This window comes from Carassius carassius, chromosome 10, assembly GCF_963082965.1.
Source record: "Carassius carassius chromosome 10, fCarCar2.1, whole genome shotgun sequence".
Classification (NCBI taxonomy): domain Eukaryota; kingdom Metazoa; phylum Chordata; class Actinopteri; order Cypriniformes; family Cyprinidae; genus Carassius; species Carassius carassius.
This window is the reverse complement of record NC_081764.1, coordinates 9151255-9179096: the sequence shown is the minus strand read 5'-3', so window position 1 is coordinate 9179096 and position 27842 is coordinate 9151255. Positions and strand designations below refer to the sequence as shown.

Sequence of the window (27842 nt, the reverse complement as noted above, 5' to 3'; positions counted from 1 at the left end):
TTATGTAAAAAAAAAAAGGTTTAAATCCTGTCACGTGACTATAATTTTCAATGGGTGGCCACGTTGATTGCCTGAAATGTATTCTTGCTCTAAAATTCTATAACGTCTCTTGTCAACGCCCTTGAATAAAATACACACTTCTAAACACGCAGTTTGGTGTTCTTTGTTATTAGATTTTAAATTGCAATCAAACGTGAGTGTTTGTTTCTTAAAACTTTAAAGAAGGCGTGATTAGACACTATATAATCCTTGATTGGGGCCTCTCTCAGAACCAGTCAGAGATCTGAAGAAATTCGCCGCTCTGCGACTGAACAGAGACGAAAGAGAGAGCTCAGAGAAAGTACCCCGAGGTACAATGATTGTTGCAGTCGGACTACAAGCTTTAATTATCAGCAGAACCCAGCTATCTGCTGGAATTGGTCCTAATATATGTGAGCTTTAATGTATTGACGCGCTTTATATGTGCGTTTCCAGCTTTATGAGACGGGATAAGTTTCCTAGCTTGCTAACCCGGCTCACTAGCCTATAAATAAACAAACAGATTCGGAATTTTATGAAGTTTTTCGCTCTCTCAAAAAACCCCAAAGGAGAAACAAGCCAAATCTATAATTAAAAGGCGGAAACAGTGCAAATAGAGCCGTTTGTGCACAAAAACCGAAGGAAATCGTCGGCTAGTTGAGTTTAGCCAGTTTGCTAATGAAATGATTCTCTCTGACTATTAGCGAATAAATCTGGAGTGACAAGGGATATCCGAGCCTCCTGTCAGGATTGTCTACAGAGAAACTTTGCTTTTAGGCAGAAAGCTTAACCTGTGTGTGAAATCTGGACTGAATGCAGAATCTCTTGTAGTTTGGTATAGGGCAGGTTACGTAGCCAGAAGCTAACTGCGGTATCCAGACGGAGAGAGTAGGTGCTGTGACACCGTTTCTAATATCAGGTGAGTTCATCAGCATGTCGAGACAGGAGCTTGGTTATTTCAAAACAGACACGTTGTTCGTGCTAGAGATATTATTACAATGTTCCTTCATTAGGCTGATTAGTATTGTGTTGTTTGCTTGTTGTCTGCCTCGTCATTTGCTAATAAAACAGCTTCTTTGGAGCCAAACATTTACCTGATGATAGTAAATAACTACACCTTCCAATCCTCATTAAAAATAGATCCAAGTTAAATTTAATTTGAAGTTTTCATAGACTTTAAGGGGTTTATATACCCATTGCTAAACTGATTGTAGCCAGTTTGTACAATCACATTCAGTTGCTAAATGATTTTGGACTTGATGGTTAGTTTTTTGGTAGTATTTTGAGAACCAACCACATAAATCTGCACTACGTTGTCACAGCGGTTAAACTAATGCTATAGAACATCATTCACAGGCGCCCAGAGTGTCTGATATTGGGGCTTCACTTCAGGTTGACCACCCACCTGAGTCATGGAGAAGGATGAAAATGATGAAAACATGGTGGAAACGGTGAAGGACTTAGTTGTGACCTCTGCCTTTAGATACACCAAGGTGAGATCAATCCCCTAAAGGAAACCTCTTTTGAAAAACATTCGCATTAGTCTTTTTATATTATGGTGTGATATACTTTGAACACATGTTGTAAGTTTTAGAGCTTTAAATGTCCTACTAATTAAAAGACCACACTTAAAGCCTATGAAACTAGGCTTTAAAGTCATGATGAAATGGATGTAGCGGAGATCTTTTCATCTGTATTGTGATGTAAAGTCAACTAAGAAAAATAGAAAATGTAGGGTTCTGTCCATCGATTGTTGATCAGATTTTGAGAAGATGATGATTGGAGTAGTCCTGATTGCATAACCAGAAAGAAAGTGTTCAGCAGAAGATCCATTAAACATAAACATTAAAAGATTAAAAAACATTAAAAGATGGAAAAAAAACACGCACACCAATTATTTATTAAATAAAAAAATCTGTAACATGCATTTCAGAACTAGTGAATTTTTATTTCATGTTTATTTCAAGGGTGCTTTCAGACATGGTTTGATTGGTTTGAATCTGAGTTTTATTGCTTCTGCTGGATTGACTGTGCTATGTTTGTCATCAAATCAGCAGATGCTTAAAGTTACCCTTGTTGCTAGGTAAGGGACGCAGAAGGTAATTTATTAAGTTATAATCTTTTTTTTTTTTCCTAAAGTTTCTATTTATGGGATTATGCCTTCATTATAGAGACAGGACAGTAGAGAGTTGACAGGAATGCACTGGGTGAATGGAGAGAGGGGATCGGGTGAGGGTCACTGTGAGCACAGTTGCACTGTATGTCAGCGCGCTACCCACAAGGCCATCGTCACCGACAAGTCTTAATCTTATTATAATTTTTTACCAATACTAAAATCCATTTTTTAAAAACCTTGGGTGTGAACTGTTCACATCCCATTGAACCAAACTTTTACAAAAGTCTGAAAGCATCCCTGAATATTTTGGATGTAAAGTGTTCTATTAAGTTTTGTAATGTTTATAATTGTTTATTGCAGGAAGAGCTTCTGGAAATCAAAGAATTGCCGATTTCCAATGAGAGGCCAGAGTGTCTTTCAGAGAAATATGACAGGTGAACTTATTTAGTGTTTGTTTGCCAGTTCAGTTTGAATATTTCTGAATGTTGCACCATATTATCTTGCATGAAAAGGAGATTGTCTACTGTTCCATAACCTCTTGTATACGTAAACATGAAGCTTTTCATGTTGTTTTTTTTTTTCAAGCTTTGACAGCTAGTATTGTCAGTGGCACTTAACACCCGACAGCTGCTTTCCAGTATTACATGATCAAAGAGTCAATTTACAGCAGTAATTTGTTTGAATACTATTGGTGTCTGATGCTTATTTAAATTAGTTTATATGGAGAGCCTAAGCCTTATATGTGTTAACGGTACTCTCTTCTTCATAGTGATGGGGTTTGGGACCCTGAAAAATGGCATGCCTCACTATATCCCTCTTCAGAAAACAGCTGTCCAGCAGAAGGATACAAGAAAGATTATGCAGAGGACAGAGTTCTGCTAAAACGCAGAATTGCAGGTAATTGGCCAAGAAATCAGAACCTTGTTGCTGAAACAAAACCAGAATTAACTTTGTCTTCTCCAGATCCTCGGGAACGTGTAAAAGATGATGATCTTGAGGTGGTTCTGAGTCCACAGCGGCGTAGTTTTGGCAGTGGTTGTCAAGTGGCACCCACTGCCCTCCCTCGTCGCCCCATCAGCCCTCTGGAGAACAAAGAGAATGAGTCACTACGTTTGGGGGGAGCACGTCGCATAGGGAGTGGCCGTATCATTGCATCACGTGTATTTGAGAGGGACGCACGAGTTGACAAGGAGAGGGAACGAGACCGAGAACGTGAATTTAAGGATAAGAGATTTAGGGTATAGTGCTAAGACATTTTGATGCGAAGAAACTTTGCCATTATTGGATTGTTCAAAGAATAAAATGTATTGTTTTCTGTGTTCTACTGTAGAGAGACTTTGGAGACAAAAGAGTGTTCAGTGAGAGAAGAAGAAATGACTCCTATGCAGAAGAGGAGCCAGAGTGGTTCTCTGGTGGACCCACTAGTCAGTCTGAGACCATTGAGCTCATTGGCTTTGATGACAAGATCTTGGAGGATGACAAGCGCAGGACCAAACGTTCCAGGAAGAAGCCAGAGTCTGTTAAAGAAGGCATGTATTGTACATGTTTAGGACAATGCAAACACCTTAGAAATGCTTCAGGTGTTTAATAAGTGCATTTATCAGCCAGTGTTGCCAACTAATTTTCAGAGAAAATTGCTAAAGGAAGGTCGATTTGTTGCTAAATGACGTTATGATGTCATTGCATGATAACGTTGTTTACGTAATCACGATGCAAAATTGTCACTGCATCAGAAATCAGCAAAAATACTTTGTTAATTTTTTGTTCATAAAATAATATAAATGCATAATTTAATATTAAAATGTAAACAAGTATTTTTAAAAACATTGAATTGTTGAACACTTACACATTTTATTAGCTAGTAAACTAGTAAAGCTACAAATTCTGAGCAATAGTTTTAAGCAGTGTATTAGTTGGTATGCTACACTAAAAATCTGTAAAACAAATAAGTAAAAAATAGTTAGTAGTAGGTCTGTGCAAAAAATCGAATGCGATTTTCATGTTCATCTCGTCAGTAAAGGCTCTCCTGTGATTAGAAGTACATCTCCAGCACGTGCGTTCAGATCAGGGTTGCCAGGTTTTCAAAACAAATCCTGCCCACTTGCTTCTCAAAACTAGCCCAATCGCGTTTCCAGGAGGTTTCCCGATAACAATTGTATCCCGGGGTTAAAATACATGTTTTTTGGCAGGGTTGCTTTGGTAAAATTAGCATTTTAGAGGCTAAACATAACATTATTGGTATTTGGGTCGCTTCAACCCGCGGACATGAAAAACAACCGCGGACTTGGCAACACTGGTTCAGGTGGAGCGACATTTACTACACAGAGCCATAGTCCACCGACAAGCTACACAAAATCGCTTTCAAAATCAACAAAGCATCACCTCCGATTTTGTGTGGATTTGCTGTGAACTATGGCTCTGTGTAGTAAAGGCCAACCAATGTTGCCAAGTCTGCGGTTGTTTTCATGTCCGTGGTTCGAAGTGACCCCAATACAAATCACGTGATGTTTAGCCCCTAAAATGCAAATTTTACCAAGGGAACCCCGCCAAAAAATGTGTATTTTATAGGCTGGAACGAAACGCGATTGGGCTAGTTTTGAGAAGTAATTGGGCAGGTTTTGTTTTGAAAACCTGGCAATCCTGATCTTAATGCACATGCTGGAGATATACTACTAATCACAGGAGTGCCTTTACTGACAATATGCTCTTGAAAATCACGTTTGTTTTTTTGCACAGCCCTAAATAGTAGTTAAATGTTAGTGTGAAGGAATTTTCCGTATTGATTTTTCACAGGTTTATTTTTAACTGCATTTTTTTATTAGGCGTTGTATGCCGCGTTTCCACCGAAATTACCCGGAACATTTGTACCAGGAACTATTTTTTCCCAGGAACTTTTTTTCCCCCCAGACTTGTTGCTTTCTGTGTTTCCACCGCGGTGTAAAGTACCGGGAAGATTAAGCAAATAGTCTGGTGAGTTATGCCGCTATTCCACCGCAGGAACTTTACCCAGGAACTAGGGACTTTGGCCTGGTACTCGGTGTGTTTCCACCGCAGAAACCAGGAACTAAATGAAGTTCCGGGTAAAAAAATGCCCATGAGAAAGTCCCTGCTGGCGAGGTGGTACTTTTTCAAAGTTCCGGAACTTTCGGGGGCAGGACTTGGCCGCTAATCATCCTGATTGGTTGAGGTCACGCAGCATTGGTTGAGTTCAACCACCATTTATTCGGAACAACATTTTCTAAATATTACTGTTATTGTGTCATGAAATGTAATTTTAAAAGTATTTCAGGTGAGAATGTAGTTGTTTAAAACTCAAATCTGTGGTTTATTTATAAAGACAGCGCCTATTTAAAAATGTGTTTGGCCGATCTCAGAGACGGTGAGCTCCACGCGACCAGCGGGAGTTCAGTGATCATGTATCCGCCGAGAAGCAGCCTCACCTCGGCTAGACCTTCTGATGTGTGCCGCTGGCTCTGATGTCTCTTTAGTGGTTAAACATAAAATATAATTCGTTTTGGGTAAATCTAACAGGTTATCTTTGGTCTGTATTCAATTTATCTATATGTTAAAATGAAAATAAAAAAGGCAAATCTATATAATGTTTTGTTTCATTGTAATGGCTGTATATATACACATATCCCTGAACTAAGTACATTTCTGCAGCTGTTATGCTTAAATGAAAACGAAAGGAGGCAGTGGTATTTGATATCCTATTTCGTTTTATTGTAAATATACAGAGAGGAAAATAGCAGTAGCCATGGTCAGCTGACTGAAGTTATCAAGTATATGCTGCTGTTTGCAGATTTACTGGATTTGCGTCGTCGTGGACATCACACTCCCGAGTCGAATGCACAAAGTCTGCACTACCGAGAATGCACGTCCAAAATCAGCGTACTTTGTATTGAGAAACACGCGCAGACCTACGTCACCAGTCTATTTGCCTAATCTTCCCGGTACTTTACACCGCGGTGGAAACGCAGAAAGCAACAGGTCTTGGGGGGGGGGGTGTTCCTGGGGGAAAAAAGTTCCTGGTACAAATGTTCCGGGTAATTTCGGTGGAAATGCGGCAATAGGTCTGCGCGCGTTTCTCAATACAAAGTACGCTGATTTTGGACTTGCATCCTCGGTAGTTCAGACTTTGCTCATTCGACTCGGGAGTGTGATGTCCGCAACGGCGCAAATCCGGTAATTCTGCAAACAGCAGCGTACTTGATAACTTCAGTCAGCTGACCATGGCTACTGCAATTTTCGTCTCTGTATATTTACAAGAAAACGAAAGGAGGCAGTGGTATTTGATATCCTATTTAGTTTTAATTTAAACATAACAGTTGCAGAAATGTACTTAGTTCAGGGATATGTGTATATACAGCCATTATAATGAAACAAAATATTATATAAATTTGCCTTTATTTTCATTTTAACATATAGATAAATTGAATACAGACCAAAGATAACCTGTTAGATTTACCCAAATTAATTATATTTTGTTTAACCACTAAAGAGAATTCAAAGCCTGCGGCACATATCAGAAGGTCTAGCCGAGGTGAGGCTGCTTCTCGGCGGATAGATGATCAATGAGCTCTCGCTGATCGTGTGGAGCTCACGGTATCGGAGATTGGCGAAACACATTTTTAAATAGGTGCTGTCTTTTATAAGTAAACCACAGATTTGAGTTTTAAACAACTACATTCACGTAGGGGTGGCACAGTTCGCTGAAAAAAACCCGAACTGTTCAGTTCACCCCATGCGGTTCGGCACGCACTGGGACCGCGGTTCAACTTAAATCTGACAAAGCATCTGTAATATGGTTTGCTATAAATAACATGTAAAACAAACAGGGTTCAGCTAATATGTTTCTGTTGATGCATGCGCATTCTGGATTCCCATACATTACAATAACAGCGATGAGAGAGAGAGAGAAAAAAAAAAACCCTGGCCAAATCATTCACTCTTGATCAATGTGCATGCTGGAATATGAGCAGTCATTTATTCCGTCATCATCCGGGTGCTGAAAGTGTGCGCACAGATGAGATCTGAACAGCACACGTTGATATGTTTAAACTAAACTCATTTAAGCTTTGTCAGTTTAAACATTAAAGGCCGGTGACACTGGCTGCGTGGCGTGAGTGTGGCGTTTCTGCTGTGTGTCAGTAGCATGGCGGCTGCCTCACGTTTTCTGCGTCTTTACACACCAGAACCGTGCCTGACGCGGCGCTAGCGCGCTGCTGCTGCTGTAGGAGACATAGAGGGAGGCCGCCGACAGACCAGGCTCTTGTCTTCACTACAACCATATCTATATTTCATGTTGAGCATTAATATAAAGCCTACTGATAAAGGACACCGTCAACAGTATTGACGGCAAAATAGACTGTTTGACAGGTGCAATATTTGAAAATCGGTAATTTATTTATTTTTTAAATTACATTTATATCTGAATTTTTCAACCTATAGACTTTCAAACATCAAAATGTCATGAATTATGTATTTGTGTACAAAATGACATATAAACATATTTTCCTATTCTATTTTGCCTGGAAACGCTTCCAACATGCTTGCGTGTTGCGTGAAAAATAGGCGTCGGTTCTATTTCTACCATGCACGCGTTTTCCGCGCGTCTCTCACAGGCAGTCTGCAAGCTCTAACCTGTTAACATGGGTGCCGAATTAAAAACGGACACACCACGCAGCTGAGATGCTTGCGCCACGCATCCAGTGTGTCGCCGGCCTAACGCTTGTTTCACATATACTCCGTCTGCAGTGCGTTTGCAGTCCGTGTGAATTACGTATGTGGTGCTGAAGCAGCACGGACTCATTGTGCTTTCACACACTACGCGTTTGCAGTCCGCTACTGATCCGCGGCTTTTTAAGCCACAAAACACAACATTTGTCCATTATTTTGATATCAAATCATGTAGTAAAAAAAAAAGCTTTTTCAGCGTTTTGATACTTTCATCACAGTACAGTAACAATCTTTCATAGACATATAAATTCAAATATAAACAACGTATTACTCATGCATTTGACTGCTAGGTTTTTATAAGTTGCTGAAACAAGCTGCAACACATTTAAACAGAACATTAGCCTACTTTTCTTGTTAGGCTATCACAAACATTTAAAATTAAAACTCACCACTGACAGAAACAGTCGTCTCTCGTGCCTTTTGCATTTAAATCTTTTACACTCAATCCAACGGGTCTTAAATAACTTATTTAAGCATATATAGCATATATAATGTTGCCTTGTTTCTCTAAAGTTGCTCTTTTTCTTGTTTTAAATCTAGCCAAAACCCATGTGTTGCGTGTGAAACACAGTAGGCTTTAATTAGTATACATTTATTGTGAAATGACTGCATTTCCGTGTCAATCCATGTTCATTTTTACCGCGAACAATGCGCAGTCACTTTAATTAAGCGCATGCAGCACAGCAAAAATAGACTCAGTACATAAACGATCGTTGCACTGCTCCTGGAACGCACTGACGGACCGCAACCGCGTGCAGTATGAATGCTGGAATCTGTTAACATGGGTGCGTAAAAAAATATACGACCAACCAATGCTGCGTGAACTCAACCAATCAGCATGTTTAGCGCCCAAGTCACGCCCCCGAAAGTTCCGGAACTTTGAAAAAGTACTACCTCGCCAGCAGGGACTTTCTCATGGGCATTTTTTTTTTTTTACCCGGAACTTTATTTAGTTCCTGGTTCCTGCGGTGGAAACACACAGAGTACCAGGCCAAAGTCCCTAGTTCCTGGGTAAAGTTCCCGCGGTGGAAACGCGGCAGTAGTTAGTGTTTTCGGCTTACAGGGTTACGATGGATGATAGATAACGGATAATGTCCTGGAAAATTTCTAGTATCATTTTTCTAGATGTTTTTCCTGCAGTGTACTAAGTGATTGAAAATGGCATTTACACGCTAATAAGGTGTATCATTACTGAACAATTATTATTAATAAATCGAACAATTGCAAACAGCAAGAAACCTGATTCAGATGGTGTGTACTCTTATTTGGTTTCCTCTTTTTGTTTAATTTAGATGAAAAATGTGTGCCTTTTTTATCGTTTGAGTCACTTATTAAAAGTTTTCAAATGTTTTATAATTTTGTTGCTTGATGCTTTTAGAAGAAGAAGTTGCTAGGGTAGTGTGAAAAGTTGCAAAACCTTTATCATGTTTTTTTTTTTCTTTCATACCTACAGTTGAATGTAATGGTGGGCTCTCTGGGGATCGTGAAGCGGTTCAAGAGTTAGCTGATCAAGAAGTTCCACATGCTGAGGTTCTACCTGAGCAAACCCCTGGAGAATTTGACTTCAATGAGTTCTTCAATCTTGAAAAGACCATGCCTGGTCTGGCTTCGGTAAGATATGGGGAGCACTGCATGCTTCTAAGGGTGATGGTCACATAATATCTGGCTTGTCTTAAAGGGAGAAAGAATAGAAAAATCACACCTCAGGTATTTTGGGGGTTTTGAGAAATGTTTGCTCCATGTAGTTATTAGGGATTTTCTGGGCACTTTTAATTAGTCTATACAGTACACTATACAGAAAGTAAGTTGTTATTTATTTATTTTTTTTTCTTTTTCCTCTACGCTGTACCATTCACTGTGCTCCTTATACGTTTGTAACTCTTTAATAGTTATTTTCAAGGCAGATTTGTATTGCAGTACTTCTCATATGGCCGGATGTGACTCTCTATAATGAATCTGTTGTGAATATCACTTCATTTGTTCATAGCTTTAGATAAATGTGCCTACTAAATTAATCTAACGATAGGTAGTTATGTATTTGTGATTGCAGAGCAGTTCAGCAGACCTTTTTGGATTCATGTTGCTGTTGATTACTGGTGTTAGAAATATGAAATGATTGGTTTTGCAGATGTGTGGTGTCAAGCTATTTGTTTTTTTTTTTATTTGTTGTATAGAAAGTATATGAAATGCAAATTGTATATGAAATGCAAATTTATGCCCATCTGACTTTTAATGATTGTACTGATACTTTTGGGATTGGGTTTATGGGGTTGTGCCAAATTATAATTTAGATTTTGGAAATATGTGGGGATCTTGTAAATGAAACTTTTCTCCAAAATGCCCATTTTCACCCCATTACGCTAAGCAGTCTGCAGACACTCTTCACGTAAGTGTCATCCGCTCCCCATGGCCGTTTCCTGCTTCTGTGCTGTAACAGTTTAAACCAGGCCTTCCCTTTCTTTCCCCCAGATGATTGAAGATGTCCTTGCTGAGGGTCCTGTCATGTCCAGTCGTTTCAGTCGCTGGTTCTCCAGTAACAGAAGTCCCTCTGGCAGCCACTCCAGCAGTCTGCGTTCCACACCACATGAGGAGTTGGAGAGACTAGCAGGTAACCCTTTCCTATTATAGTGCACAAACATGGACATTAGTTTTTAAAATCGGCATAAGCAAAAAAAGAAAATTATTTAGCTGTTTATTTTTGTCAATTTCCTGCAAACCATGCAATAGAGCTGTAATCGGGCCTTAAAAGTTAGGCCCGACAGGTTTCGGCCCGAACCCGACAAGTACATTTTGATTGACAGCTTTTTAAAAGCCCGAACTCGTTTACAGCCCAACATTATTCAAATGTGCCCGCGCGCACACACAGCTCTTTTTCCTTGTGTCAAAAATGAGTCATTTATACATGTTTTAATATAATTTATTCATAACTAACGTAGACTAGGCCATGTGGAAGTTGGAATAAAGAAATAAAATAAGTCCTCTGTAACATCTTAACATCTCATCACTCTAAATAGACATAACCATTAAAAAGGAGTTGAGAAAAATTTTTTTTTTGAAAAAAATGGAATCCATAAAAATTAAATCGGAATTTGGGAAACAATTTAACGGAATTTGGGGAAAAAATAAAGCTGATTTCATAGGGCCCTAAAAATAGTCAAGTAATAAGTAGTGAAGTTACTTTTCAAATGCGGTAACTAGTAAAGTAATCTCATTACAATTTACAGAAGTAACTAGTAACTAATTCATTTTGAGTAACTACCCCAACACTGTATTAACGTTGTTATTTAAATAAAAGTGTATTCTATATGAGATAAATGAGTTAAATCCCATTTATTAAAAACCTGCTATCAAATGCTTTTCTACTGGTCATCTTCAGTGCTCGTAGCTCAAAACCGAAATGCAGAACATTTAACTATTGCCATATACATAGCATTATAATTAGAGCACTTGTAAAATTGTGAATTCTTAGGGTTTCACTGACGTTTAATGTTAACTATTTTAATCGAAACAAAACCCCATGTGTATCTGAGATGTCCGTTACACATTTTCCCTGTGTGTTAACGTAATTATGACGAATGTCTGACTTGACTCTTGGTAATGTATTTTGCCCTGCCTCCAAAACACATGATTCGACTATCAGTCGAATATCGGCAAGATTTGAAAATAGTCGGGGACACCCCTATACACTGCCATTTAAAAGTCTCTTATGCTCAGTGTTAAAAAATAAATAAAAAAATATTCTGAATTATTATTTAATTGTAAGATAACACGACTTGCCCACTACTTAATACCTCTGATGAAAAGTTAATGTAAATATGGAATCTGTAAAGCAAATGTAAAAAGGTTGCTTGATGCGTTAGTGTGTCCTTTTTTGTTGTATAATTTTGTGCGTGTCTGTGTCAGGTCTCGATCCCCATACTGGATCTCTGAATCAGGGTACGTCTTTATACTTCACCCCCATCTCTTCAGTGGAACGCAAAGAGAAGGTGGACATATTGGAGCTGCTGCATAAAGCCAACATTGACCTGAAACCTCTACTGTCTAGTTTGAATGTCAACAAGGCTCACCTAAAAGAGAGCAGTGAGTAGCATTCTGTGTTTTTAGTATTTTTATTGGAATATTGAGTAGCTAGTTTTTTCTTTTGTAAATATATACAACTTAATCTCTAGACAGCAGGCCACAGATGTTACTCATCAATATATCAAATTGCTACTTCTAATAAGATAATCAAAACAAACTTTTTCTGTTTGCCGCCTTATAGCAAGCTCAGGGGTGGTGTTGTCTTTGGAGGAAGTGGAAGGGAGTCTGAAGGCCCTGAAGATGCAGCCTGAACCGGCTCCATCATTACCTCAAAAGCAGCCCAGCGGAGGTGGGGGAACTCCCTTCATGGTGGAGCACCTTGAAAAGGCTCTCACGGAAGGTACCGGAGTTGCGCCACGACCACGAGACCCTGACATGTCTGCATTTAATAAGTTAGTCAACACCATGAAGGCAAGTGGAACCCTGCCCACCCACCCCAAAGCCAGCGGCAGCAGTGTAAGTATGCAACCATCAGTTATGTTTGCATGGTTTTGTAAGAGCTTGCTACCTACTGTCCAGCCTCAGGTAAAGCTGGATGTATGAGACGGATGCATTGATCGTCCAGATTGTTGCATTCAAAGATTACCTGCCTTTGCATGCAAGCAAGCCAGCGCTGTTTACTTGCTAGTTGATCTGGGCTAGTAAATGAGTGTTTATTTTGACTAGTGATGGGCATAAATTTGTATTTAGCGGTTGTGGCTCATTTGTCCGTGAACTTTTGCATGCTTTGCTTGGCATTATCCTGTTCTGACTACAGTGAATCTTTTATAACATGCTTGGCTTATTTTTTTATTTTAATTTTTTGGCTCAAGCTATCACTGGTATGATGTAGGCACCATCAGTGTTTATGGCTTTAGCTAACAAAACTTGATGAACCAAATGGCATGCATTGAATCAAGTCTGCTTTTGTCTGGTTCATGTTCCAACTCGCACCATGATCACTTTTTCCCTGGTTTTCCCTGGTTCAGTTACAGCAGCAGTCAGTGGATCCTGCTCTTGTGTCCTTATCAGAGGCGCAGGTACCCACCTCCCAGCAGAAAAACATCTTTCAGGTGATCTATCAAGGACATTCTATTTGTTCAATACTAGGGTTTCACCGAAATGAAAATTCTTGGCCGAAACCGAAAAAGAGAAAACCAAGGCCGAAAACCGAAACCCCGAAATAAATTATGCCAATTATTAGTACAATTGCATTTATTGCTATGACCGTGTACTAACTTTACTAAAATCAAGACATTGCAATTGCATAAATTATTAAATATTAAAGTTTCAAAGAATAAATCTATTACAAATTATGCAAATATTTAAGCACATTGCAACAATGCACAGTATAAAATTCAAACTAAAAATTTATCCCACTTGTGTATATTAAATAATAATGTACAGGCCTATTGGCCTTCAGAAAGGTTTAAAATTAAATGTTCTCTCATAAAAACAAAGTGCATTTAGGTCAAGTGCATTTTGAAATTTTTATCTGTAGGGCTACTACAAGAGAGTGCATTACTTCTCCGTAGGCAAGAGGGTTATCACTTCTGGGGATGGGGACTTCAGACAGATCTAGCTGTGGAGCTTGTCATCTGCCTGACATTTGAGAAATATTGTAGTATTGAGTGTATTTAAATAGGGCCAGGGCATAAATAAACATTTTTATCAAATTAAAGCAGAAATCTAGCAGAAATATGGCTACAATCGGATATGTATGTGTATTATGTATACATATATATACACATATATATAGATCAAGTACAGTCGCGATGAAGTGCTGAGGATCCGAAAAGATCTCCGTGAAACGTGTGCTGAGAGACTCTATAAGAGTGTACTTTTCTTTGTTTTCACTTCGTGGTCCATCTCAACCTCTTTGTTAGGAGACGCTTTGGTGATGAGATTAAAGTAATAATCAACGTCTGCTACAGATGCATCAGAGGATCTGATCTCTTTAGTTAGCAAAAGGGGCAAGAAGAGAGAGAATGTTCTCTATTAAGACCCACTGGTGTGAAGTGAATGTCGCGGGGAGCTCCTGGTCTGCGCTATGCAGGTCGCGGTTTCTGTTTGCGTCATCACATTTCGTGTTGTTTCGGTGAAAAATGCACTTTTGGGCCATTTTTTGGCCGAAAATTTTCGGTGGCCGAATATTCGGTGCATCTCTATTCAATACAAGTTCTATCAACTAATTTATACTTGTCAGGACATCAATACACCTAGTTATGTGATGTGACTGATGTGTACCACTGTAACAAATTGTGCAAACTGTTTTCAGTAATCCCTAACCTGAAGTTCATGCACCCAAATCTGTTTGCCAAAAAAAGTTGTAATAACTGAGGCACTAGTAAACTTAGTAATTGACATCTGTCCTGCAGTTTTGAGGCAAAACAAAGCAATAACCGCTTTATTAGCTCTGTAATTGAGGCTCACATCTTGTTCTTATTGTATTATAACACTGCTGCAGTGAAGTTACGGGTGTTGAGAATTAATTTTGTGCTTTAGGAATTGTTGGTTGCCCCTCATGGCCCTGTTCCTGCCCCTGTGCCTGGCCTCATACACCATCGCGCTTCACCCCCACTCTTCCAACAGAGAGCCCCTATACAGGACTTTTTCCCGGGCATGCCACCTATAACTGGTAAAATGAGTTCAATTGATTTAAAACCAATAGAGGCATGTTGAATGTGAAAACGCAAATATAATTTATTCCATGTTCCTCACCCATCTTTTGTTGAATCTCAGGGTTCCCTGCTGGCCCACAAACTGTGTTGGATCAAATTCCAGACTTGAATCGGGCCAGGACTTTACCACAGGTAAAACTCAAATACTATGGGCAGATATCAAAATGTAAAAAAAAAAAAAAAAAAGATGCATGTATCATTTCAAAAAGTCTACATTTAATCAATTCTGTCTTTGGTTTTAAAGGGGCTCGTTTTCAAAGTCTTTATTTTGTTTTGGGGGTTTCAAAAAACACTTTTTCTCACATTTTACATTACCGTATTTTCCGGACTATAAGTCTCACTTTTTTTCATAGTTTGGCTGGTCCTGCGACTTATAGTCAGGTGCGACTTATTTATCAAAATTAATTTGACATGAACCGAGAGAAATGAACTAACAGAAAACATTACCGTCTACAGCAGCGAGAGGGCGCTCTATGCTGCCAGAGATGCTGCTCAGTGCTCCTGTAGTCTGCACTGAGCAGTACAGAGTGCCCTCTCGTGGCTGTAGCCGGTAATGTTTACTCTTGGTTCTTGGGTCTAAATAAATGCGACTTATAGTCCGGTGCGACTTATATACAGTCGTGGCCAAAAGTTTTGAGAATTTACATAAATATTAGTTTTCAAAAAGTTTGCTGCTAAACTGCTTTTAGATCTTTGTTTCAGTTGTTTCTGTGATGTACTGAAATATAATTACAAGCACTTCATACGTTTCAAAGGCTTTTATCGACAATGACTTATGCAAAGAGGCAGTATTTGCAGTGTTGGCCCTTTTTCAGGACCTCTGCAATTCGACTGGGCATGCTCTCAATCAACTTCTGGGCCAAATCCTGACTGATAGCAACCCATTCTTTCATAATCACTTCTTGGAGTTTGTCAGAATTAGTGGGTTTTTGTTTGTCCACCCGCCTCTTGAGAATTGACCAAGTTCTCAATGGGATTAAGATCTGGGGAGTTTCCAGGCCATGGACCCAAAATTTCAACATTCTGGTCCCCGAGCCACTTAGTTATCACTTTTGCCTTATGGCACGGTGCTCCATCGTGCTGGAAAATGCATTGTTCTTCACCAAACTGTTGTTGGATTGTTGGAAGAAGTTGCTGTTGGAGGGTGTTTTGGTGCCATTCATTATTCATGGCTGTATTTTTGTGCAGAATTGTGAGTGAGCCCACTCCCTTGGATGAGAAGCAACCCCACACATGAATGGTGTCAGGATGCTTTACTTTTGGCATGAGACAAGACTGATGGTAGCGCTCACCTTTTCTTCTCCGGACAAGCCTTTTTCCAGATGCCCCAAACAATCGGAAAGGGGCTTCATCGGAGAATATGACTTTGCCCCAGTCCTCAGCAGTCCATTCACTATACTTTCTGCAGAATATCAATCTGTCCCTGATGTTTTTTTTGGAGAGAAGTGGCTTCTTTGCTGCCCTTCTTGACACCAGGCCATCTTCCAAAAGTCTTGGCCTCACTGTGCGTGCAGATGCGCTCACACCTGCCTGCTGCCATTCCTGAGCAAGCTCTGCACTGGTGGCACTCCGATCCCGCAGCTGAATCCTCTTTAGGAGACGATCAATGGAAGAACAATGATTTCAAGCATCACCCTCCTTTTAACATGTCAAGTCTGCCATTCTAACCCAATCAGCCTGACATAATGATCTCCAGCCTTGTGCTCGTCAACATTCTCACCTGAGTTAACAAGACGATTACTGAAATGATCTCAGCAGGTCCTTTAATGACAGCAATGAAATGCAGTGGAAAGGTTTTTTTGGGATTAAGTTAATTTTCATGGCAAAGAAGGATTATGCAATTCATCTGATCACTCTTCATAACATTCTGGAGTATATGCAAATTGCTATTATAAAAACTTAAGCAGCAACTTTTCCAAGTTCCAATATTTATGTAATTCTCAAAACTTTTGGCCACGACTGTTTTTTTTTTTCCTCGTCATGACGTATTTTTGGACTGATGCGATTTATACTCTGGTGCGACTTATAGTCTGAAAAATACGGTACAACACCTCTCTCCCCAGTCAGGCATGAACGGCCAGAATAGTTCCTGTATTAAATGAAGGCCCGCCTTCTGAAATACAAAATGTGCTGTGATTTGGTTAGCTGGGCCAGTGTGTACTGTGATTGACAGCACTCTGCACCTGATCGGGAAATTACATGCCGCTTGCTGCAATCTTCACTGTAAATATTGCGTCAAGATCAAATCAATTTGAGCGCAATTTTAAACCCGGAAAATGGTAACCACTAAGTTCGTCTGCCTTGGGAAAACTAGTGCGTCTCTGACATAGTGATAACTTGTTGCCTTCTCTAGTGCAGCTCAACCAGGTCTTGTCCCATTCGTCAATCTCTGTGATATCGCAAAGCCCGGAAAATATGCATTGTAGTCCAAACGAGTTTGTTGTAGTTTTTGAAAAGTGATTTGTTAAAATATCTCCTGAATTAGACTTTGTGCTTTGTAACTTTGCAGATTTTCTTTTCTGTTTGGGGAAAGGCTGTTAACAAATTACAATAAAATGTACTGTTCTTGGTTTTGCATTATTTGTTAATCAAATGAATTCCTTATTTTTAGATTAGAGCTTTGCCAATGGGAGTGGACCAGGCCAATCTGGAAGCTTTGTTTCAGCAGGATCTGGCAGCTCTTAATCGCCAACAGTACCAACAAGGCTACAACAAACAGGCTCACGATATGGTGTTTCGCAACAGGTAATTTGGATTATCAGAGACCATAGCAGGTCACAGGCAGCCACAGAGCATATCTTGCCAATGGTTTCATCCTTATGAATCATTGAGCTTTCTTAGTACTCATCTTATGCATCTGTATCATCCTGTTTTGTAGACAAACCAGGATGAACCGTTCACCTGGACCTCACCTGCCTGGCCGGGCCTCACCTGGCAATACAGTAACAAGTGTAGTAAGTCAAATCTGTGATGTTTAATGTAACGGTCATTGAGACATTTGATCATACATCTAAGGGCCGTATTAACAAAAATCTTAAAGGAACACTCTACCGTTTTTTGAAATAGAGCTTATTCACATTATTTCCTACATTTTAGATAGGTGGGCAAATGCATTTTTGTGTCAGTGCATGCATTGTTTTAGTTTGACTGGGTCGGCGTTAGCTTAGCGTAGCACAATGAATGGAATCCTTTGTTGCCAGCTAGCATGGCCTGAGTAAAAGTGATCAAAAAAATTTAAAAAACCCACCTAATTACTTCTTGTGGCCTGCGTATTCACAACGAGTACAAATAGCAATCCAGATTAACACTAGGCGATTTCCTAGGCAGATATTGACTTGGGACTATATTATGGGGAAGCATAGGCGAAGCACTGCTGCTTAGGCGAAGCACTGCTACTTCGGCGCAGAGATATCACGCAACACATGAAATCCCACGACTTCCGTCAACATAGCGGCGTGAATAGTAGCTGCCTGGCTATTTTCCTTACAGTACACGAATGGCGATGATGAACATGGCTGAATTTGAGAGAGACGAAGAGGGTGACTTCTCAGACAGTCAAGAACCAGAACCATACCTATTTGAACCAGAGTTTACAGAAGACGAGCTGAGTGCTTTGGAAATAGAATGACAGGAGGAGGAGGTTGCGATCGCTCAACAGCCTGAGGACGTTAGGATGAGAGCCAACATGAACTGGTGGTGTGAATGTGGGGGAATATGCCAATCTATGCCGACGGAAATAGAGTGTCTGTGCTGTAGAGAGTGGGACATGTTTTTGCCATTGACCAGGCTCAACACGTCAGATCAAGATGAGCGTGCCCAAAGTTGTGTCACATCTACAGAGGATTTCACGGCGCTGATCCATTCTGCAGTACTCGATTTTTTTTTTTTTCCGGTGTGACAAAGTGAACTGGAAAAAACGCCCCACGCCGAGTGGACCAAATGGATGTATTCCAAATGTACCAAATACCAAATGTATTCACATAGAGTTGATGTTTTCACAGGCAATATAGGTTATATAGGAAGAGAAATAAAAGACAACTTACATGTGCACTTTGTTCTTCCTGTGCTTTGAAAATAGATGGGACGGCCGTATCTTTAAGACGTAGTACCGTCTTTCTGGACCCATATTCCATTTTTTCAAAGTAGTCCTCTGGTGCAAAATGTTCTTCGCAAACACGATACTGCTTTATTTTGTTGAGAGGCGTTGAACTACAGATCTCCAGAGCTGCTAGCCATTTATTTCTCAGTTCCACATTAGATGGAATTCTGTGAAACATTACATTCGTGTATGTCCTTTGCTTGTTCTCACAACCTTTTGCTATGCAGGTAATAACCATGTTTGCTGTAACTTCTCAAAATAAATCATCCAAAAGCGAAGACACTCGGTGCAGGTCACGCCGGTATGTTCTTCTTCTGTTTTTTTGACGCGTTGCACGCCGCTATGTTGACGGAATTCGTGGGATTTCATGTGTTGCGTGATATCTCTGCACCGAAGTAGCAGTGCTTCGCCTAAGTAGCAGTGCTTCGCCTGTGCTTCCCCATAATATAGTCCCAAGTCAATATCTGCCTAGGAAATCGCCTAGTGTTAATCTGGATCGCTATCAGAATCAGAATCAGAAAGAGCTTTATTGCCAAGTATGCTTGCGCATACAAGGAATTTGTTTTAGTGACATAAGCTTCCAGTAAACAGAGACAACAACACACAGACAAAAAAAAAAAAAAAAAATTACAGGAGAATTACAAATTGGCAAATAAATAAGTGTATAAACAATTGTGCTATAAATGATAATGGAATAGGATTGAGTGAGATGCAGGAATGTTCTAGGATGGAGGGGTAACAAATAAATATAAGGATATTGCACATTTTTGCATAAGCATACGTTTAAGTGGGAAACATTTAACTGTTCATGAGGTAGATTGCCTGGGGGAAGAAACTATTCTTGTGCCTTGCTGTTCTTGTATTTGCGGCTCTGAGGCGCCGGCCAGATGGCAAAAGTTCAAAGATGGGGTGACTTGGATGTGAGGGATCCAGAGTGATTTTCTGAGTCCTTTTCCTCACTCTGGATGTGTACAGTTCTTGGAGGGTGGGCAGGGGAGCACCAATAATCCTTTCAGCAGTCCGAACAGTTCTCTGTAGTCTTCTGATATCTGATTTTGTAGCTGAACCAAACCAGACAGTAATTGAAGTACACAGGACTGACTCAATGACGGCTGAGTAGAACTGTTTCAGCAGCTCCTGTGGCAGGTTAAACTTCCTCAGCTGGCGAAGGAAGTACAACCTTTGTTGGGCTTTTTTCACAATGGAGCCAATGTGATTGTCCCACTTCAGGTCCTGAGAGATGGTGGTTCCCAGGAATCTGAATGACTCCACTGCAGCCACAGTGCTGTTCATGATGGTGAGTGGGGAAAGTGCAGGGGGGTTTCTCCTAAAGTCCACAGTCATCTCCACTGTTTTGAGCATGTTCAGCTCCAGGTTGTTAAGACTGCACCAGACAGCCAGCTGCTCAACCTCCTGTCTGTAAGCAGACTCGTCACCGTCCTGGATGAGGCCGATGACTGTAGTATCGTCTGCAAACTTCAGGAGCTTGACAGAGGGGTCTTTAGAGGTGCAGTCGTTGGTGTACAGGGAGAAGAGCAGAGGGGAGAGAACACATCCCTGAGGGGCACCAGTGTTGGTGGAGCAGCTGTTTGACATGAATTTCCCCAGTCTCACTAACTGTTGCCTATCTGTCAGAAAGCTGGTGATCCACTGACAGATAGAGCTAGGAACAGAGAGCTGGGTCAGTTTGGTTTGGAGGGTTGTTGGGATGATGGTGTTGAAAGCCGAACTAAAGTCCATAAACAGGATCCTCACATAAGTCCCTGTTTTGTCCAGATGTTGCAGGATGAAGTGCAATGCCATGTTGATTGCATCATCCACGGACCTGTTTGCTCGGTACGCAAACTGCAGGGGGTCCAGTAAGGGTCCAGTGATGTCCTTCAGATAAGCCAGAACCAGTTTTTCAAACGACTTCATGACGACAGACGTTAGAGCCACAGGTCTGTAGTCGTTAAGTCCTGTTATCTTGGGTTTCTTTGGAATGGGGATTATGGTGGAGCGTTTGAAGCAGGAAGGCACTTCACACAACTCCAGAGATCTGTTGAAGATCTGTGAAAAGATGGGGGCCAGCTGGTCAGCACAGATTTTCAGACAGGCTGGTGTAACGCCATCTGGGCCTGGTGCTTTTCTTTTGTTTTTCTTGAAGACCTGGCGCACATCATCTTCACAGATTTGAAGAGCAGGAGGTATGGAGAGGGGGATTGCAGGAGGTGTTAATGGTTGTGTAGGGAGATGGTCAGAGTGGGTGTTGGGGGTTTCAAATCTGCAATAAAACTCATTCAGGTCGTTAGCAAGTCGTTGATTAGCCTCAGTGCAAGGGGATGGTGTCTTGTAGTTTGTGATGGCTCTCAGTCCTCTCCAAACTGAAGTAGAGTCGTTGGAAGTAAACTGGTCTTCCAACTTTTTAGCATAGGTCTTTTTAGCCGCTCTAATCTCTTTGTTCAGTGTGTTCCTGGCCTGATTGTACAAGACCCTGTCCCCATTTCTGTAGGCATCCTCTTTGGCCTGACGAAGGTGTCTGAGTTTTACTGTAAACCATGGCTTATCATTGTTGAATGTTAAATAAGTCCTGGTAGGAATGCATATATCCTCACAGAAACTAATATAGGATGTTACAGTGTCTGTGAGTTCGTCCAGATCGGTGGTAGCAGCTTCAAAAACGCTCCAGTCTGTGATGTCAAAACAAGATTGTAAATCCTGCTCTGTTTCGCTGGTCCATCTCTTCACAGTCTTTACTACAGGTTTAGCAGATTTAAGTTTCTGCTTGTAGGTCGGTATAAGATGAACCAGACAGTGATCAGAACGTCCCAAAGCTGCTCGTGGAACAGAGTGATATGCATCCTTTATTGTGGTGTAACAGTGATCCAGTATATTACTGTCTCTGGTGGGACAGGTAACATGCTGTCTGTATTTTGGCAGTTCACGGGAGAGATTGGCTTTATTAAAGTCCCCAAGAATGATTAAAACAGAGTCCGGGTGTTGTTGTTCTGTGATCTGATCAGCGAGTTTCTGTAAAGCTGAGCTCACATGCGCTTGAGGTGGAATGTAAACACTAACCAGAATGAGCGAGTGAAACTCCCGCGGCGAATAGAACGGCTTGCAGTTGATAAACTGCGTTTCTAGATCAGGACAGCACATCTTCTTTAACACAGTTACATCTGTACACCACCGTTCATTGATGTAAAAGCATGTCCCGCCGCCGTGCGATTTCCCCGTTGATTCTGCGTCGCGATCCGCTCTAAACAGCTGAAAGCCCGGCAGATGGAGTGCGCTGTCCGGTATGGCGTCATTCAGCCAGGTTTCCGTGAAACACAGAGCAGCAGAGTGAGAGAAATCCTTATTTGTCCGAGAGAGCAGAAGGAGTTTGTCCGTTTTGTTGGGTAGAGAGCGGAGATTTGCGAGATGGATGCTAGGCAACGGCTTTCGAAATCCGCGCTTCCTGAGTCTGACGAGCGCTCCCGCTCGCTTTCCCCGTCTGCGCGTCCTGAAGCGCTTGATCAGCGCCGCTGCTCCTCCGATAACAATGTTCAGTAAAACGTCTGTATAATAGAAATCCGGAAAAATATCATGTGGTGTGTTCTGCCGAATGTTCAGCAGTTCATCCCTGGTGAAACTGATCGTGTTTGTTAAACAAAAAACAGGAAAAACGAACAAAAACAGTACAAACACTGGAGAGCCAAGCACTGAAGCAGCCATGTGCGGCGCCATCTTGGATTGGAAAGTCCAAAATTTGTACTCGTTGTGAATACGCAGGCCACAAGAAGTAATTAGGTGGGTTTTTTACATTTTTTTGATCACTTTTACTCAGGCCATGCTAGCTGGCAACAAAGGATTCCATTCATTGTGCTAAGCTAAGCTAACGCCGACCCAGTCAAACTAAATGCATGCACTGACACATAAATGCATTTGCCCACCTATCTAAATGTAGGAAATAATGTGAATAAGCCCTATTTCAAAAAACGGTGGAGTGTTCCTTTAAGGCTAAAAGAAGCTCCTAACTTGCCGATTTAGGAGAAACTCTTCAAAATAATGGGCATGTCAGTCCTAATTTTAGGACACACTACCGTTTTAGAAGCATTTCACAATTTCCCTTTAGTAGAATTAGGTCTCTTCTTTTCATGTACAAGTTGGGCAAGAAGTAATAGGGTTGTGACCATAGCATTGTGTATCAATGATAGTAGGAGATCTCGCCTATGGCTGATGCCTTTGACATTCAGATGAGTCATTGCTGAAACACCAGATTCTGTTTAATGTGTGCGCTCGCTGACTGAATTCTGCGCTTGCGAATTCTTTAATCATAAACGACAAAGTGCAGATGTACGTGCGACGTGAGTATAAGAGATTTATTCATCATACAGTGTTGACCGCTTCAACCAACACTAAGCCAACACTGAGCATTTATGGCCTATTCTGCTCTCAAGCACACACAAAGCTTGCCACAAAGTACTGGCAAAGAGATTGACTATGAATGTGTCAGGAAAAAAAAGTATGGAAATATTTAGTTCATTAATAAACTACTGTTTTCTGAGTCAATGTCAGCTGCAAAGATGAAGCTGATGATGCTGACTTGCCATCTCTTCAGTACAGTGATGTGCCTTTAGAGAGAAATGCACATTTCAAATGGATTACATAATGGGAGTTTTTGATTTTAATTAGTTAACTTGGAAGTAGACATTACAGGCTTTCTGTAGATATAATTTAATTTTTATGATGCGCTCCAGTTTACGGAGCCTGCGAGATGGCAGTAAGCGCATCCTGTTTTTCTTTACTTTACAAAAGCACAACATTTTGCTAATATTGTGAGTACACAAAAGTAGCCCCTTTCAAATTATTAATCTTCTGTATTGAACAAACATGATGGCGGATTTGTTTCCACTGTTGTCAGGAAAAAATGCCAGTGATTGCCCTGGTGCCTCTGTGTGCTAATAGTTTCCACATTCCGAAAAAACACTTGAATGTGTGCTTAATAGTACACATTTATACAAGTTAACGTTAGAGCAACGGTCGTACAAAGTAGCTACAACTTGCAAGGTAATTTTCAAATGACAAGCCTTATTTGAGGTCGATGAATGATAGACAAACATTTACCTCATTCTAACAACTCTGATTAAAACACTGACTGAGACCCATCCCCTCTCAGCCAATTACTGTTGGCTTAGTAAGCTTGATGACATCATTCATAGCAACCAGGTCAGCCTTTGTCGTAGCATAAGATTTTTACCAGTTCCTTAGTCAAAGTTGGTATCAGCAGCTTTGTGAGTAGGTTTTAAGAGGAAACTCTTAGCTAAAACATTAACTGTTACTAAGGAGAGCTCTTAGTGCTAAGATAAAAAAAAAATTGTGAATACGGCCCCTGATGTATTATCAACTTATAAAGCCATTTTCTTAAGTAACTTAAATGTCTCTATATAGACCAAAAAACACAAATGGAAACGATTGACTTGTTTGATTTAAGCAACATATTTTCTCCCCTGCTGCAGTTGTCTCCATCCTTCACTCCCACTTCTGTGATCAAAAAAATGTATGAATCAAAAGAGAAAAGTCGAGATGATCCTGGGAGTAGACCAGGAAGCAAGGAGGAGACTGTGAACTCCCATAATTCACAGGAGGGTATGAAAAAATGCACATATATCAAGAGATTAGAGCAGGCTGAATAAACGGAGTAGCTCTCTTTCTATTTTTCTTATTTCCTAAAGAAGTTTCCTTTCATTTATAGATGGGCCTCCATCACCCAGTTCCTTTCTGGAAGATGGGGACACCAGTGGTCCTCAGACTGGTGGGGTAAAGGCATGCTCCACCCCTGTTCCTACTCAGAGTCGTTATAATAAAGACCCAGACCGACCCAGGCCTCCTTCAACAACAGGCCACACTCCCACTATGCTGTCACCAGGACCATCTTCTCCCTTCCCCAGACCCCAGATGTATCCAGTCCCTCTGCTTCCCCAGGTCCCCTTGGTCAGACCTCCACCCCAGCTTCACCCGGGCGTGATGCAGAGGATGCTGGCTCAGGGCATCCAGCCTCAACAACTCGGACCCACATTATTACAAACAGGTTGGTTTAACACCTTTTTGATTTCTCTTCCTTCATAACCATTCCAGCCATATTCCTGTTGGTAACTGAAAACCGTGTTAGTGAAGTTCTTTCATTTTTCCTCTGCATGAATAGGCATGTTCCCTCAGGCTGTAGACCTGTCTCAGCTTCAGGGTTTACCCCCAGCCCTCTTAGGGCAGCCTCTGTATCCCCTTGGTCCTGCAGGGCATCCACTCATGACCCCTAGAGCTGCAGGAACACACATGCAGTTAGCAGTCATGCAGCAACAGCTTCAACAGCAGCAGAGACCAAGTAAGTACAGCACCAGTGTTTTAAAATTACTAAATTAAGAGTAGTTGCATGCCTTAATGCATTAACATTCACAATGAGAAATAGTTACACTTGCTACAGAAGTTATTAAACTTTGTTAAACTCCTAGTTCATGTTAGCTCATTAAATAACGCTGTTGAAATTTTTGATTTTAACCGTGTTTATTGGAATACATAAGATGAATGTTCTGAATAATTTTTCATTGGCAGTTTAATAAATTAACTGTTGATTAAAGAAGCCCTAATATATAGTGTGAACGAACAATAAAGAATCAAAACACTTTCGAACAATATCTAGGGTATGTTGTAGTCTAGATTAAAATGTAAAAAAAAAAAAAAGAGATTGAAAATAAATCATGTAAATATGTATGTAATTTGGTGCTGTGATGAACAACACCAAAAATCCACAAATCTTAATGGCTATTTAAAATTATTTAAAGAATTCGTGCTCTGCATTTAACCCATCCAAAGTGCGCACACACACACACACACACACAGCAGTGAACACACACCTGGAGCAGTTGGCAGCCATTTATGCTGGAGCGCCCAGGGAGCAGTTGGGGGTTCAGTGCCTTGCTCAAGGGCACCTCAGTCGTGGTATTGCCGGCCCGAGACTTGAACCCACAACCTTAGGGTTAGGAGTCAAACTTTCTAACCACTAAGCCATGACTTCCCCCTAAATGCTAGGGCTGCATTTTCTGCAGTTTAGCGCCATCTGCTGTCAGAGGGAATGTGCTTTCATTCAGCGCTCCTCTCACGTGTTCCCCCATGTGAACACTTCTCATGCGTGCTTGTTTACATCAGAGTGCACAGTCTTTTGAGCAGCATACAGGGGTGTTTTTTTTACTAGTAAATTATTTTTACTAGCTGATGGGAAAAGTATTCTTAAAATGCATTCCAAATTCTGAATAATTTGTAATATATAATTATTCACAGTATTTAGTAGTGCCCACAATAACAATATTGTGCATATTCATTACCGTGATATCACATTACCGAATACCAACACATGTCTAGTTGCATGATATATCGGCACTGAAAAGGTATCATGATACCATGCTGACACCATACGATTCCTCATTTAACTAGTACTGGTAATGACAGTGTTTTAATAAGATCCGTATTTCCTGAGTTGCTTCGACGTGCAGGAAGGTGTGTGTGTAGTGCTCTGCTTCAGCTCCCTGCATGCTCACTGGCTATGCCAAACTTTATATATCTGTGCTGCGCAGCACTGCTTAAAGTTACTGAATTAAAGCGTGAATAAGAAACCTGCATAAATGAGGAGAAATTGCGGGATGTGCTTGATTGTATTAAAAAAAAAAAAAAAAAAAAAAAAAAAGACTTGAGTGCAAGAAACCTCTGGGGAGAAAAAAAAAAAAAAAACTTGTGCGCCATCACATACCCGAAGCTCATGCACTAAAGTCTTGAGTGCATATTAAGATCTTTCAGCAGTTACTGTGCTTCAGTGGTCAAATACTCAGACAATTGTCTTAAAATGCCCATCTTGGTCTATGGCTGAAATTAACAAACGGCTGAGAAAGAAAATGCGTGTATATCAATAAATTGGGTCCAAACAGCTCTTAAAAATGACCGCAGACAAATATTCCTGCTGCTGTCTCTACAATGTTAATCAAGAAAAATAGAAAATCACTCACTAATCTGGACTAACTTTACTATCTTTAATAAGGATAAATGTATGATGTTTCATTCATATAGTTAAGACTATGCAGTCCTTTTACTTTTTATATTTTGAGTACTTTGAGTACAATTTCTGTATCTCCTCCTCGAATTCTACTGTTAAATAAACAGTTTTTAGGGACAGTAGGTCTATTTAATCCGTCTTTGTTTTATTGTATTGATCCTTTTTGTTTGTTACTTGCATCTGTTCTTATAACAAAAATGACCATGTCATGATATAAATTGTGAAATTAAATTTACATTAATATTTTAAAAGCATTTCTGAGCTATCTGAAATGGTTGTGCAGCTTAATGTTTTTCTGGAAACAAAAAAAAAAAAAGAAAATAATCTGAATTCTTTGAATCGAAGTCAAAAATGTATATCTTTTGAAACTTTCTTTTCTTTACTGTCACGGTTTACTGCTATGTACCATCTCGCTGGCCAATGGCTGATAATCTGATTATAATACAATCTAATGTTGATGAATGCAGTTTAAAGAATTGCTGATATTATACTTTATTTACTTGAGTTGTCAAAGTGTGTGGAGTTCCGATCCATTTCTGATCATCTCAATGCCAAAAATCAGCCAATTTATCAGTTGTTTACTAGATTCAAGCTTTTAAACATGTTTATTAATGAAAGTTTACTTTCAGACAGGAAAGCAAATAAATATGCTGATGGTTTATCTTTTTATGGTTTAAAATTTTTATTAAACATTCTCCACAGATCTGCCAGTGGCTCCATCAGGAGGCCCACAGTCACAGAGCCACGGTCCCCATCGGACAAACCATTCCCAGCGAAGAGGGGGTAGCCCTCCTCTAGGTCTGGCCAAGTGGTTTGGATCTGACGTGCTACAACAGCCCCTCCCTTCCATGCCATCGACTAAAGTAATCAGTGTTGACGAGCTTGAGTTCCGGCAGTGATGACATCCTCGGAGCAGTCAGCAGGAGCGAAGCAAGACATCCCTTCCCTTCCCCACTACCCTCTAGTTGGAGAGATATGAACTTTGATTTATACCATTATGTACAGATGTCAGAGCCCTTGGTTTTTTTTTTTTTTTTTTTTTGGAGAAGGCCTGAAGTTAAGGGGGAA

At 40.4% G+C, this 27842-nt stretch overlaps 1 protein-coding gene across 4 annotated transcripts; it reads left to right on the top strand.

Annotated features, from left to right (window-relative positions):
* Window positions 1-236: 236 nt before the first annotated feature.
* On the top strand, window positions 237-27842 carry LOC132151705 (eukaryotic translation initiation factor 4E transporter-like). Of its 4 annotated transcripts, none has more exons than XM_059560021.1 (20): window positions 237-350; window positions 850-937; window positions 1411-1511; window positions 2495-2568; window positions 2904-3031; window positions 3098-3372; window positions 3465-3663; window positions 9327-9484; window positions 10343-10481; window positions 11777-11953; window positions 12135-12409; window positions 12922-13005; window positions 14438-14570; window positions 14675-14745; window positions 17225-17358; window positions 17492-17567; window positions 24193-24322; window positions 24429-24764; window positions 24879-25055; window positions 27477-27842. In XM_059560021.1, exons 3-20 carry the CDS (start codon window positions 1431-1433, stop codon window positions 27671-27673), a joined length of 2844 nt encoding a protein of 947 aa, XP_059416004.1. In that variant the 5' UTR covers window positions 237-350; window positions 850-937; window positions 1411-1430; the 3' UTR covers window positions 27674-27842. The 4 variants fall into 4 exon arrangements, with proteins under 4 accessions (XP_059416004.1, XP_059416002.1, XP_059416005.1 ...); XM_059560019.1 differs by having other exon boundaries at window positions 1375-1511; XM_059560020.1 differs by lacking the exon at window positions 237-350 and having other exon boundaries at window positions 363-937; window positions 1375-1511.

Coding starts and splice junctions, on each gene's coding strand:
- LOC132151705 (XM_059560021.1), top strand. CDS start 1,431: ATGGAGAAGGATGAAAATGATGAAAACATGGTGGAAACGGTGAAGGAC. Junction 13,006..14,437: donor AGCAGAAAAACATCTTTCAG/GTGATCTATCAA, acceptor TTTGTGCTTTAG/GAATTGTTGGTTGCCCCTCA. Junction 17,568..24,192: donor GCAATACAGTAACAAGTGTA/GTAAGTCAAATC, acceptor CCCCTGCTGCAG/TTGTCTCCATCCTTCACTCC.